Raw genomic sequence first — 14,206 nt, 5'->3', positions numbered from 1 at the left:
CAACCTAGTTGAAGCATTATTGTGGGAGAAATCACTAACATCGTCAGCAGGAGAAACTGTAAATGTTTATAGAATGAAGGTAAGGAAAACTACCTTTTGTTGTAATTACCCATGTTTTATGAGCTCATGATGATTCTTGATGTATTATTATTATTATTATTAGCTAAGTAACAACCCTAGTTGGAAAAGCAGGTTGCCATAAGCCCAAGAGCTCCAAAGGGGAAAATAGCCCAGTGAGGAAAGGATTCAAGTTAATTTTTATAGTCGTGGTATGACAACGAAACAATATCCAACAGATTTTGTAGATTTAATAGCAAAGCCCTCAGAAGAATATTGGGTGTTAAATGGCAGGTCAGGATTAGAAATGAAACTATAAGATAGATTACTCGAGTGCCATATGTGGATGAGAACTTGGTGTGGGGTAGATGGAGATGGTTTGGGCATGCTCTTTACACTCCCCAAGAGAGATTTTAGTTCACCAATCTTGTAACTGGGCTCCACAAGGCACTAGAAGAGTTAGAAGACTCAGGCCCACATGGCTGAGGTCATTGAAGTGTGAAGTAGATGATGAATGTAGAAGTATTGATTTAAAAGCTCAAGATAGAAACTACTGGCGAAATCTAAACGATGCCCTTTGCTCCTATAGGTGTAGGAGTATATGATAGTAGAATATGATAATTATAATTTGTTCATTAGCCTTAAATAATCTTCATTGTTAAATATTATGATTTTTTAAAAATTTTCTGCACCATTAAGGATGGAGATTATTGACAAAATTGTTTTATGTTGAAGTAAGCCTTTATTCATGTCGAGATGTTTTTACAAAATCAAATATTAATGATTGTATTTAGACCTCCCTTTAAAGGAGTACAGTAGTGATGTTATAAACAGGGATATCTTAATTTGCAGTGATTGAACAAGTGATCTACTGTGTACACACTAGAATAAGTTTTATACATCATGATAACAGGCACTCTACTTTAAGTGAGAAGGAATAACTAAAATACTGAGGTTTATCAAATGCTACTTCCTCACATGATGTTTTATAAACATTAAATTATTGAGAATTTCCTGTATCTAAAAATTCAACCTGTGGTTTACCTTTGAAAATATGTTGCTTATATGTGTAATAGTTAACTATTACATATGTAGCTTGTACAGAATATTAATTCCAAAAGAGGGGCCTTTCACACAGAACACATGTACAGTATAATAGCATTCGACTTATTCTTCTTGCTCTGAATATCCTCAAAAGAAAGTCCACTGAATTCATAACCAAGAAACAAAACAACGGTGAATCTGAAGATTTTACTTGAAAGACTCTTGAAGTTCGACTGGGACTTGAGCAATACAGTACTTCCTGTATGTGGAGAAAAAGAAATTTGAATAAAGTGAACAAATTATGAAAGAATGTTACAAAACTACTGCATTATAAATTGATGGGATTAATTAGGCTGTTTAATATTTTTTTTTTTTTTTTTAGAAATAAAAGGTACTGTATTGGAATAGGAGTAACAAATTTACTATCTAAGTTAAATATTGGACCATGAAATTTCAATAATTTATGGAATAAAACTTTGGCAGTCAAAATACAGTATATGTTGGCAATTGAAATACAGTAATTTATATACTGTACTGCACTTTGTAAAAGTTATTTAATTTAGCGGATATCACAATGTTTTTAAATTGCTGTATGATGGTAGTTTTACACCAAGACATCTTGAAACTAAAGGCTGGAGATATCAGTTAAGTAGTACTGTAGTAATGTTTAAATGTAAGTGATTGATCATGCCTTAAATCATTATTACAGTGTAAATATTATCTTTCTTAACTAGGGTTTGTTGTCATTGGTGGGTGAACCTCGTCGAGTTATGCTGCAGTCTGTGCAGGAGTTATATGAAGTGGATCCCATTGAACCATGGCCGGAAAATACCCCAAGATCCTGCAAGTTTGTTGTGATTGGTAAGTTTTTAAATTATTTACTAGACCAAAGATTCCCATTGTAGCAAAAATTCATTGATACTCATAACCATTCAGTATTACTGTATTATAATAATAATAACTTGCTAAGCTACAACCCTAGTTGGAAAAGCCCAGGGACTCCAAGAGGGAAAATAGCTCTGTTAGGAATTAACACACCCAAGGGCAGGGAATTACCGTATTAGCGGAATCTTGTTTGTCCAGCCTGTCTCTGTTAGGATTTAACACACACTTGGGCAGCAAGTTTTGTATTCGCGGATTCTCGCTTGTCGTGCCTGTCTTTTTTAGGAGTTAATACACCAAAGGGCAGCTAGTATTCACAGATTCTCGCTTGTCGTGCCTGTCTCTGTTACTTAACCCCCATACGTAAGGAGGGCAGACTGTACTAAAACCTGATCCATCCCAGGAAGGTGTTCAGTATGGGGTACAGGGGCTCACACTTCTAACAGTGCTAAGTCTTATGTGATACTAAGCACAAGTACTTCTAGTCAAGATATTGGCAGCTGTCCTGGACATTCCTGGGATGCTTCTTTGACACTAAGACTTCAAAAGAACTTCAACTTGAGTAAACCTTTCAGTACCCAGTGCTAGGCAGGATGTTGGCAACCACCCTCATCCCTCTCCAGTCCTTGGATGCTTTGAAAGAATGTTGAGTGACTCGCTAGTGAACATATCCACTTATGAAAACGATCCTAGTATGTTCTCTCCTTGTAAGTGAGCAAGAGGTTTCATATCAGGAAAGAACATTTCAATAAGTGGTACAGAAGTTCACACCTGCTATCACTGCTTGGTCTCGTAAGAAACCGAACACGTGCAGTCTAGTGCAGGATGACAGGCAGTGTCTTCCTCCCCTTCCCTCTTAGGAGAGTTCCCGAGAAGACAACCCAGCATGAGCGTAGTGGAGCATACGATCAGCAAGCAGCTCTGATGTAATGATGTTAGCGTACCGTCTCATCCCAGCTTACCGATTCCATAACATGATCACCAGCTGTCACTGCTTAAGGGGTTTTCTTGTGACCAGTCACTATGGGATCAGTTTTTTTTCTGCACTTGTTGGACACTACTTAGTCAGACACCTCACGATTATATCTCTTGCTTCTGCTCTTCAGTGACTTTTGGGTTACAGAACTTCTGGTATTTTCTTTGTTCCAGCTGTTCTGGTCTATGCTACCAGTGAAAGAGGTGTGTGATATACCTCCAAATGTCTGTATTTATTTTGTTTACTAGTTATGTAATGGGTTGTTCTGAAGTTATATTGTAATGGTAATTGGTGTCTACTGTAAATAAACAAGTGAGAGTTATGTAAATACCTTTCTTCTGTATGTATGTAACAAATATTGTTAGTCTCTGTTTAGCCGTCAATTTGTATAGTAGCCTCTTATTAAAGAGACCTATCATTGTTCGAGTTTCTTTGCCAGCCTACAAGAGATTAAACATGGCGCAGTGAGTAGGATCTGTTCTACTGGTGGAATGATCGTAGTCAGAAGTGATTCAGAGTTTAAGGTTCGAGTGACACGATGGAAGGGCAACTAGAACAATTGACGGAGCTGCTGGCGAAGCAAGCGGATATGGCTCAGAAGAGGGAAGAACGTTTAGCTATGATGTTAGAAACTATGATGAGTGCTCAAAATGGAAATGTTAACGAAAATCGTCAACGAAGTGGAGGTGCTGAAATTTCGCAAAATGATGAGTGCCGGTATAAAATTCCTCATAGTGCTACACCTGCACCTCACCTGTCATCGTCAGTCTCTTTGAAGGAGTTCGATGCTTGGCGGCATAAATTTGAAGGTTATGCAATGCTGACTGGAATTAAATCATTAACGCCTGCTGAGCAAAGGTCGGTTCTCGCTTCTGTTTTAGATGAAGACTGGACACGAACATTGCGATATGGGCTCTCTTTTCCGGCTGATGCAGATCTTGAAACAATACTTAATGCCATGGAAAGTCACTTACGAGGTCAACGGAATGTAATCGTCGACAGGAGAGAATTTTACCTCAGAAAACAAGAAACTGGTGAGAGTTTCGACGATTTCCTTTGTGGTATCCGGGAAATTGCAGCATTCTGCGATTTTTGTTCATCATGTATGGACAATAGATTGAGAGACCGTATTGTTGTTGGCACTCGTGATGAACAAGCTCTAAAACGTATGCTTGAAAAGAAGGACCTGAATCTGCAGAAGGCTGTAGATATTTGTCGAGCTTCTGAGAGTGCTAATGAGAATAGTGCTACAATACAAGAAAGCACCCAACAGTTTATATATAAAGGAAAGATGCTTTAGATGTGGAAGAGAAAGACATTCTGACATAAATGTTTGTAAGGCAAGGGACAAAAAGTGTTCCCAATGCGGAAAGATTGGACATTTTGCTGCTGTGTGTAGGTCAACAGGGAAGGAAACTTCTTCTTTGCTGAAAAAGAGTAAAGATTCAAAGCTAAAATCAACTGGTAGTAAACTTAACAGGGATGTACATAGGATCGTAAGTGATGTGTATGTTAACAGTGCCATTTCTCAAGCAACCCCGAAAGTTCAGATTCACATTACTCATCCTGCAGGGAACTCGTCTATACTATGGACACCGGATTCGGGAGCAGAAGCTACAGTCATGGGGCTCAATGTAGCGAGATCTCTTGGCATATATCCCTATATGCTCGAACCTTCTAAAATTGGAAAGCTTTGTTCTGCAGGTTACCAGACCCTTAATTGTGTAGGAGCTTTCACTTCGCACCTTTCGCTTGGTGATCGACAAACTGAAGCTGAAATAACTGTGGTGAAAGAAGTAAAGGGAGCTTTATTGAGCTGGTTTGATTCGATTGCTTTAGGAATTCTACCGGAGGATTTTCCTGCTCAAATTAATTCTCTTCCCGTAGGATTGTCTGTAAATCAAGATGAAGAAAAGCGCTTAAAGGACTACAAAGAGAAAGAAGACTCTACTTGTAGGGAAGTTCATTCTCCTGTTGCACTTCCAAGGTGGCCTTATGAACGTGATCCAACTGAAGGAGAAAGGGCAGAACATGCTGCAGCTTTGATATCAGCATTTCCTCGGGTATTTGGTGCCACAAAAATACTGAGGGAGATGCATGGAGGTCCTATGCATATAAAGTTGTCCGAAAATGCAAGACCATTTGCTGTGACAGCCCTGCGCACTATACCATACACCTGGAGGTCTGAAATAAAGGATCAGCTTGATGAACTTTTGGAGAAGGATGTTATCTGTAAGGTTGAGCATCCAACAGAATGGTGTCATCCTATAGTGCCTGTTGCTAAAAAGCCAAATGGAGTAAGATTGTGTATTGATCTCACTAAGCTTAATAGGTATGTATGTAGACCCACTTATCCTGTACGATCACCACATGATGCAGTAGCTTCGATAAGCACCGGAGCAATGTGGTTCTCTACACTAGACGCGAAAATGGGATATTTCCAAATCAAAATTGCAGAAGAAGACCAGGATCTCACATGTTTTATCACCCCATGGGGTCGCTATAAATTCAAGAGAGCAGTAATGGGACTTATTTCTTCAGGAGATGAATACAATCGAAGAGGAGACCAAGCTCTTGGTGATATACCACAAACTGTGAAGATAGTTGATGATATTCTTGCGTATGATTATTCGTATAAGGATCACCTAGCCCATATTATTTCTATCTTGCAAAGATGTGATGAATATGGGATAACTCTTAATGATCAGAAAATTTGCTTTGCAAAACGTGTTGTTGATTTTTGTGGATATAAAATCTCAAGTCGTGGATACACAGTTGATTCTCGCAAAGTGATGGCTATTGCAGACTTTCCTGTGCCACAAAATATAACAGATCTTCGATCTTTTATGGGACTTGTGAATCAGCTTGGAAGTTTTTCTTCGGTGATTGCACGTGAAGCACAACCACTCAGAGATTTACTGAAGCAGCGTAATGAATGGTGTTGGACTGCACAACATGATTTGTCATTTAGGAGAGTGAAGGAAGCACTTACTGCACCCCCTGTACTTGCACATTTTGATGCAACTTTGCCAACCATGTTGCAGACAGATGCGTCACGACTGTATGGTCTGGGATTTGCTTTACTTCAAAAGCATGGAACGGACTGGAAATTAACGCAATGTGGCTCAAGATTCCTTTCAGATGTTGAAACAAGATATTCTGTGATAGAGCTGGAAATGACAGCCGTATTATGGTCAATAAAGAAATGTCATACTTACTTGGCTGGATTACCTCATTTTGATGTTGTGATAGATCATAGACCATTGATACCAATTCTTAACAGTAAATCACTTGGTGAAATTGAAAACCCAAGACTTCAACGCATGAGAGAGAAACTAAGTAATTTTAGTTTTACTGTTCACTGGCAGAAAGGAAGTGCTCATTGTATTCCGGATGCTTTATCACGTGCACCAGTTCAGGATCCTACAGAAGAAAATTGTTTGAAAGACGATGGATCCACTGATCCTTTGCATATTGCAATGGTGAATACCCTCGACATGCATGAAGATGGCGTACTTCTAACACCTCTGAAGGACAAAACACTGGAAAAGATACGTGCTGCTGCTGAACTGGATGCAGAATACAATGCTCTTCGGGAGATTATAATGAAAGGTTTCCCTGAACACTGCCATAATTTGGAAGTAGAACTCAGACCTTTCTGGAATATACGTGATATGCTTGCTGTAGATGATGACCTAATTGTTTATGGAGCAAGACTTCTTATACCCAAGAGACTTCGACGTGAAACCCTTGAATGTCTTCATGATGGTCATCAAGGAATTGACCGCACTAAAAGGAGGGCACGGCAAACTGTTTATTGGCCTAAAATTGACAGAGATATTGAGAATATAGTTTCTTCTTGTATCAAATGCCGTTCTCTTCTACCAAATCAAAGGAACGAACCTTTATGGCAAGAAGAAGATCAACCAAGTAGAGTTTTTGAATCTGTATCTGCAGATTATTTTCATGCCATGGGTCGAACTTATCTTGTTTATGTTGATAGGTTGTCTGGGTGGCCTTGTATATCTTCCTGTCAGGGTATAGCTTCTGCAGCTAATCTAATCCGATCATTGAGGGCTATATTTTCAGATACTGGTGTTCCTGTGTTGTTGAAGACTGATGGAGGACCACAGTTTGCTGCATCAGCTTTGAGACGTTTTTTATCTCGTTGGGGAGTAGAACATCGCATTACTTCGCCATATAATCCGAAGGCAAATGGACATGCAGAAGCATCTGTGAAAATTATCAAGAAGCTGATAATGACTACTACTAAGAATGGGAATCTGGATGCGGATGAATTCGCCCGTGGAATGTTAGAGCTTAGGAACACACCCCGTGCTGATGGCAGATCACCAGCCCAAGTTTTATTTGGTCATCCCCTCAGGTCTTTTATTCCAACACATCGTCGCTCATTTGCCAAAGAGTGGCAAAGGAAGGCAGAGGAATGTGATGTTAAGGCAGAGTATTTGCGAAGTCAGGCGAAGCAACGGTACGACAGTACTGCCAGACCCCTTTCTCATTTGAAAATGGGTAGTTATGTTGATGTTCAAGATCACAACACAAAACTTTGGAATCGTCCAGGTGTTGTTGTTGGCATTGGATCCAGGCGAGATTATCTTATAAAGTTGGGCAGTGGACGTATTCTGTGGAGAAACCGGAAGTTCCTGAGACCACATCGACCTTTTCTACCAATATATGGATCAAGCCTTGATGCAACTAACACTCCCAATAAACCAAAGGATGGGGAGAGGTTGCAAGATAATTCTACTGCTGAGGTTATTGAACAACCAGTTTCGCCTACACCAGCTCCACGTCGTAGTTTGCGGCATAAGAAAGAACCTGATCGTCTACAAGTAAAATGGAACAAAAATACATATGGATAAGAAGGATCTTCAGACGCTAGGAGTTATATATTACCCTAGACGTCTTAGGGGGAGGTGTGTGATATACCTCCAAATGTCTGTATTTATTTTGTTTACTAGTTATGTAATGGGTTGTTCTGAAATTATATTGTAATGGTAATTGGTGTCTAATGTAAATAAACAAGTGAGAGTTATGTAAATACCTTTCTTCTGTATGTATGTAACAAATATTGTTAGTCTCTGTTTAGCCGTCAATTTGTATAGTAGCCTCTTATTAAAGAGACCTATCATTGTTCGTGTTTCTTTGCCAGCCTACAAGAGATTAAACAAGAGGAACCTATGATTGTCTCATCATTTGTACCGGCTACATGATCTTACCTTCATGAGTGCCATGATTTTTGTCTTCACATAAACATTCCGATTGTTTTCTCACTTCATACGACAGGATTTCTTGTACTTATTCTCTACGGTTATCATTTCCAACAGGAATTGGGAACCCTACAATTGTGAACCACATCACTGAGACCATGCAACCAGGAGGAATTGCACGATCAGAACTTGTGCTTGTTCTTTGGGTGAATGTTACTTACGAGGCACCAGGGAACTACAACACAAAATTTTTCCTGTTCAGTGCTCCCAGCCAAGAGGTCGGTCTTCAAACACGTCAGAATCTTTCAATATACTGTACTTAAAATCTTCTAAGGCATAGAGATTTTTCTACAACCTAGATCTTCCCATGTTCAGAGATTGGTCTAGGACATGAGATCTTCCCACACTGGAATTTTACCAGACACTATATCTTCCAACTTGTTTACCATATAGGTATTGAAGCTCTGTTCTAATCTAAGCACTCTTACAAGAGCTGAGGGGCCACTGTGTGTTCGCATGTTTGTCAGTAAGGATCCTCGCCAACTAAGAACAGGCACTTGTATGACATTGGTACGCGCCTTGTAGTGCCACTGGTTAACTTCTAAGAGCACAAGAGCCAGAAGCATTCAGTCATGGAAGGAGAGCAGCCCAGAATTGTTTTTCTTCTACAGGGGATGACTTGTTCCGTTTATGGCGTGGCTGGCAAGTGTCTTGAAGGGAGAAGGAAAGGTTCTTCGAAGAATGAGACCAGACTAGTCAGTTACCTATGAAGCCAGAGATCTTCAAGACATCGTATATGATTACCAAGCTCTTTGCACACGTTCATGAGTTGTTGACAAGACTTCTTTCATTGATAGAGAGGCTAGTTCCTCATGGGTGGCTCTCAACGATTGCTGCAGTAGCTCCTGAAGGGTTACTAGTCAGCAACCAGCGTTCCCCTTACCTTCTAGTTTTGTTGGAGCAGGAATACCAGGCAATCCCATGGTAACTGCTCACCTCTGGAGAAAGTGCTATCAACATACATATCAGGAGAGGGATGGGATGCTGAGCTGAGTATCCTATCCATCTTTGGGATGTAATCCATTAAAGAAATGCCCCTGGTTTTTAACCTACTGGTAATCCGTGCAGCTTTGCTACTTTGAAAGCTTCTGTTCGTGACTCAGGTCAACAAATGAGCTTATTTCAGAGACCCTTATCAAGCGGATGTACTCTTGGGAAGTTGACGTCACTGTAGAGCTGTTTGCAAGGCTCCATCCAGGCAGGTGAACTGTTCAACTAAACACACTTGGTCAACAGAGACTGTGTAGGGGTTAAATGTGATCCCTATTTTGTTGTGTGATAGGAAGGCTTCTTACTTCAGGTTTTTTCACCACTTGACTGGCTTGTCATTAAGTTGAACAAGAAACTTGAAGAAATATTCACTCTCCAGTCCCAGTCCATTGTTAGAGGATGCCTTCCAACATTTCTAGGAATTCTAAATGCTTACTCCTTTTTACCTATTTTCCCATTTTGCCAGTTGATGATATCAAGGGTCAGCATGACCTTGATTGCTCCCCAATGCCCACATGCAGATTGGTATCCAGATCAGCTGCTTTCTGTCGACTGTTGGCTGGGAAGCTCGTCAATCTTTACGGTGAACGATACTGCGCTATCAATCAAATTTTTTGTACTAGGACTTCGGTCTGGACACTGTGTCTATTAGAATTGTCAAGATTCATGAGGAGCCAAAGGTACACGTAACGTTTCGTGAGCTCGCAGGTCTCTCAAACAATCCCACTTGAATTTGCGGGACAGGTGGCAGATAGGGCTTCAATCCTCGAGACTGTCCACTACTAGCCTAGTCCTGATGAAGCAAGTGGGAAACAGCATAACTTTGCTTGTATCACAGTTCATTCTGAAGGATAGGCGTTCTCCATCACCTAGGTTCAGGAATTTGTGGCCAGGGCCTAGAACCAAGCTGTTCATGAATTTGTCCTTCATTTCTTCCCAATAAGAAGTGACTAGAAGGAATCACAATGACTTGCCTTCTTGTCCCGGAGGACACTATGACTCTTTGTTCAGCAACAGAAGGAATAAGAGAAATGATCATAGAATGGTTTTCTTTCTGGCTTTGGGAGACAATCGGCCATGCTTTTCCTGCAGACGAGACGAATGAACCATCCTGTATATGAACACACAAAATCAGATATATCGGATGTATCCCAGCTCTTGGGAAGAACTGGTCAAGGCACAGTTCTTGAAGACATGGGTCAGATAACAGCTGACAACCTTCTCTGCCTATTACCTATGGGAGTATATCCACAGGTCCCAAGAAGTTCCCTTCTACTTGAGCACCCAGACCAAGAAGTTCCATTCTACAGGGGTTATCTGTACTCCAATGACTTCCCTCATCAAAAGTTGACCCTCTCTTCCTAAAATCCAAGTGATAAAAATTTCCTCTTATTTTTCTTGATACACAATTTCAGGACATCTAAAGTTTTATAGGTTGGTCTGACCATAGGGTGTTCATAAGTCGCTACCCGAAACAAATCCAAGGAGTCCGACATGCATGCATGGTACTCGTTTACTTAATAGAGCCTTCAAGGTAGAAGAGGGGGTCTCATTAAGCAGGTTCCTTAGCAGAGGCACTGTAACTGACATCTAGCTCCTTCCCCAGAGGTTTTGGCACAGTGATAACCTATTTTTGGGAAGTGCTTTTGGTCCCCAAGACCTTCTCTCCTCCCTAGACTTGTGGAGGGAAGGAGGACATACAAGTACTATGCTGAATAAGAAAAGATGAGGGCTGGGTGCAAACCAAGTCCCCAGGTAGTATTGTTTCCAGTATTAGTAATGATTCTTGGTGATGGTGTGTTATTGGTTGTAAGACAAAGACAATATTTTTTTGGTATTACAGTTTTATTGTATTCCCCATTCTATCCTTTAAAAGCTAGCTAGCTCTCTCTCTCTCTCTCTCTCTCTCTCTCTCTCTCTCTCTCTCTCTCTCTCTCTCTCTCTCTCTCCCCCCCCCTTTTTTTTACAGGTGCCAGGTCTGTAGTACGAATCTGTGTTGGTAGAAGCTCTTTGGTTGAACTAGAGCACAATGTATGAAGTGCACGATCAAGCAAAGTATGTCAAAGAATCATTGTTGCTCATGTTTTCTAGAGGTAATACACCTTCATTGAATTTGGTACTCCTGGTACTGTTTTGGTACATGTGTTACAGTATACCAGGAACTGTTCATATACCTACTGCGAGGAGAGCAAAGTCAAGAAAGACAAGACAGTCTTTCCTCCCTCCTCCTCTTCATTTTTGTGTTGTGTTTTCTCAATAGAAAGGCAGAAAGATGGCTTAGAAATATTGAAGTGAAAAGACCTCTGATACTGTTACAGGCATTACACTTTGTTGAAAAGGAGAGAGATACCATTCTTGTGAATGGGTAATAGGAAAATGGTTGATGATAGGGCACATGTGCTCGTAACCCTTCCAAGGATTCTAAGGTTACTCTTTTGTTAGTGTTTCTTTTCTAAACATCCAATGGGAATACAGTAGTCAACACTTTCTTGCTTTTCAGTTGCACTAATATGACAAATTTGAAAGTAATTTGTGTTTTATGTAACTATACAAACGTATGTTGTTTATGTAGAAGAAAACAGCACAAGCAGGAACACAGCTATAGTGTGCTGTGAAGGTGATTTGGCACCTCCATACACCTGCCTCTAACACCAGCATCTTCTGAATGGCAGGGACGTACTTACGCCCGACACCATGAGCTCTGGGTTGCGCCCTTCCTTGCTGAAAATGGGAAGGAATAATGGCCTAGTCAATGACCAGTCTAATCTAAGAAGAGAACAGTTATTGGGGATTTTCTTTTCTCCCTGCTAATACTGTCAAAATCTTATTTTCATTATAAAATAAATTTGTTCCGTAACAGAAATACAAACCACGCTATTTACATTGGGTTTACTTTCGGCGTAGCTGAAAATGACGAGCCAATAGATTTTTAACGAGGGTTAACTACCCCCGGGCTAGTTAGCAAGGGGGTAGGGGAAGGGGTAGCTTGCTACCCCTCCCCTCCACACACCGGTGAATTGTCTCACTTCACTTTTGGCTCGGACGATGTGCAGACGTGTCTGTCTTTTGTCCTCGCTTTTGACAGCCTTAATCTGTTTTTTTCTTTTTCTCAGACTTTGTGTGTTTGGAAGTTGTCCTCGCCCTTCTTTGCAATTATGCGCAAATGCCCTGGACTCTCCGGCCACCCTTGTGGTACCTTCATGTCGACGGTCGAGACGGATCCTCACACCCTTTGCCCGCAGTGTCGAGGTCAACGGTGTGCTAAGGACTTAACGTGTAGTGAGTGGTCTACCTCCCAGTGGGAGAGCTTTGCCCGGCGGCGTAAGAAGAAGTCCAAGAGAGACCTTTCTCTTTCAAGGGTTGCCTTGAAAGAGGAAGGCTCCAAGGACTCTTCTTCCGCCGCCCAAACCTCCTCCGAAGCTCCCGCTCAGCCGGCCTCTCGTGAGAGACCGCAGAGTGGTAGCGTAGACCATTGTTCTGTTTCCCGATCTCGGGGTGCGGGAGAGGGCGTTCCGGCTCCCCCTCCTCCTCTGGGGGAGGATTTTGATTCTAATTATGATGACCATGCTGTGTCTAATGATGATCTCTTTCAGCTCTGGGCTTCCTTGGGGCTTAAGGGCTTGCCCTCCAAGGAAGCCCTGTTTGACCTTATCCAGTTGGGGGCTGCTGTCAAACAATCGCCGGTGATAGCAGAGGTAGACCCTCTGTCTATTGTCGACGTGGTTGTGGCAGAGGCTTCCGACGGGTCTGGTCAAACCTCTGCTGCTACTGCTGTTGCGGACGTTGCTGAAGGCTCTGCTCCCCCTTCCGAACATCCTTCGAAGGGGAAGTTGAGTCCCACGGTCTCTCCTGCGGGTGCGCCTTCTCCTCGGGGGAGCACACTGACAGAGACTCCTCTTCGGAGGACCGACGATCCGGATGACCTTCCTCGTGGCTGCCTTCGTCGTCCTCTTCGCCGCAGGGGCCTCTTCGAGACGTCTCCGCCATCTTCCTCGTCGGGAGCAGACCGTAGCAGCCACGTCCTTTGATCTCTCCGCAGATCGCTCGTGATCTCCTATGCCTACCAGACCTTCCACTTCCGGCGCAGATGCGCAGCAGGCGCCTTCTATAATCTCATCAACCGACAGGCACCGGTCCCTTCGGGGCAAAGAGATGTCTCCCACGGTGTGGGTACTTCCCTTGCGCGTCAGGGTTCCCCTGCGCGTTCGCGCGCAGTAGCTCACAAGCGCTCTCCCGAGTTGCAGCCACTAGTCTCGCAGCGCCAGCGCTCTCCTGCTCGTCAACGCTCGCCTACTTGCCAGCGCTCTCCTGATCGTCAGCTCTCTCCTGCTCGCCAGCGCTCTCCTGTTAGCAGCCAGCGCCCTTCTGTTCCTGCTGCGCACCAAGCGCGCCATCGGTCTCCTGAGCGCACAAGATCTCCTGCTCGTCAGCGCGCACCTGCGCACCTTGCTCCTGATGCGCGGCCTGCGCGCCAACGCTCGCCCACGCGCCCTAGATCTTCAGATCTGGACGCAGGCAAGGACCTGACTCCTCCGCCTCGCCCACGTGCTCCTGTGCGCCCATCTTCGCCTGCCCAACAGCGCGCACGCTCCCCGGTGCGTACTTCAAGAGTTCCTGCGCGTCCACGAGCCTTCAAGTCCTGAGCCCGTCCGCGAGCGTTCGCCCTTGCGCGTTTCCTCGCCACCTGATCCTGCGCCCCAGCTGCCTACGCGTCGACACTTTCCTGCGCGCCAACGTTCTCCAGAGCACCCGCGATCTCCTGAGCGCCCGCGCGATCCATCGCCTGCACGCAAGCGCTCACCAACGCGCCAGTGCGCCCATGACTTGGATCGCCATATGACCCCGACGCGCACACTCGCCAAATCGTCTGTGCGCAGTCGATCGCCTGCGCTTACTACGCGCCATCGTTCGCCAACGCGCCATCGCTCGCCGACGCACCAGCGTTCGCCAACGCGCCATCGCTCGC

General features: G+C 43.2%; 1 protein-coding gene across 1 annotated transcript in view; it reads left to right on the top strand.

The window, feature by feature from the left end:
* LOC137627897 (zinc-regulated GTPase metalloprotein activator 1-like) overlaps positions 1-14,206 on the top strand; it is a 159,716-nt gene that overhangs the window by 125,723 nt on the left and 19,787 nt on the right. The window contains exons 11-12 of the mRNA XM_068359339.1: positions 1-79; positions 1,836-1,962. The exon at positions 1-79 is cut by the window's left edge and continues 56 nt beyond it. Coding sequence (XP_068215440.1) covers positions 1-79; positions 1,836-1,962 — 206 coding nt within the window. The remainder of the gene's footprint in view (positions 80-1,835; positions 1,963-14,206) is intronic.

The sequence above is a fragment of the Palaemon carinicauda genome, chromosome 35, assembly GCF_036898095.1.
Source record: "Palaemon carinicauda isolate YSFRI2023 chromosome 35, ASM3689809v2, whole genome shotgun sequence".
In the NCBI taxonomy this organism is placed as follows: domain Eukaryota; kingdom Metazoa; phylum Arthropoda; class Malacostraca; order Decapoda; family Palaemonidae; genus Palaemon; species Palaemon carinicauda.
Note: the sequence above shows the minus strand (reverse complement) of the source record. Positions and strands in the feature narration are given on the sequence as shown.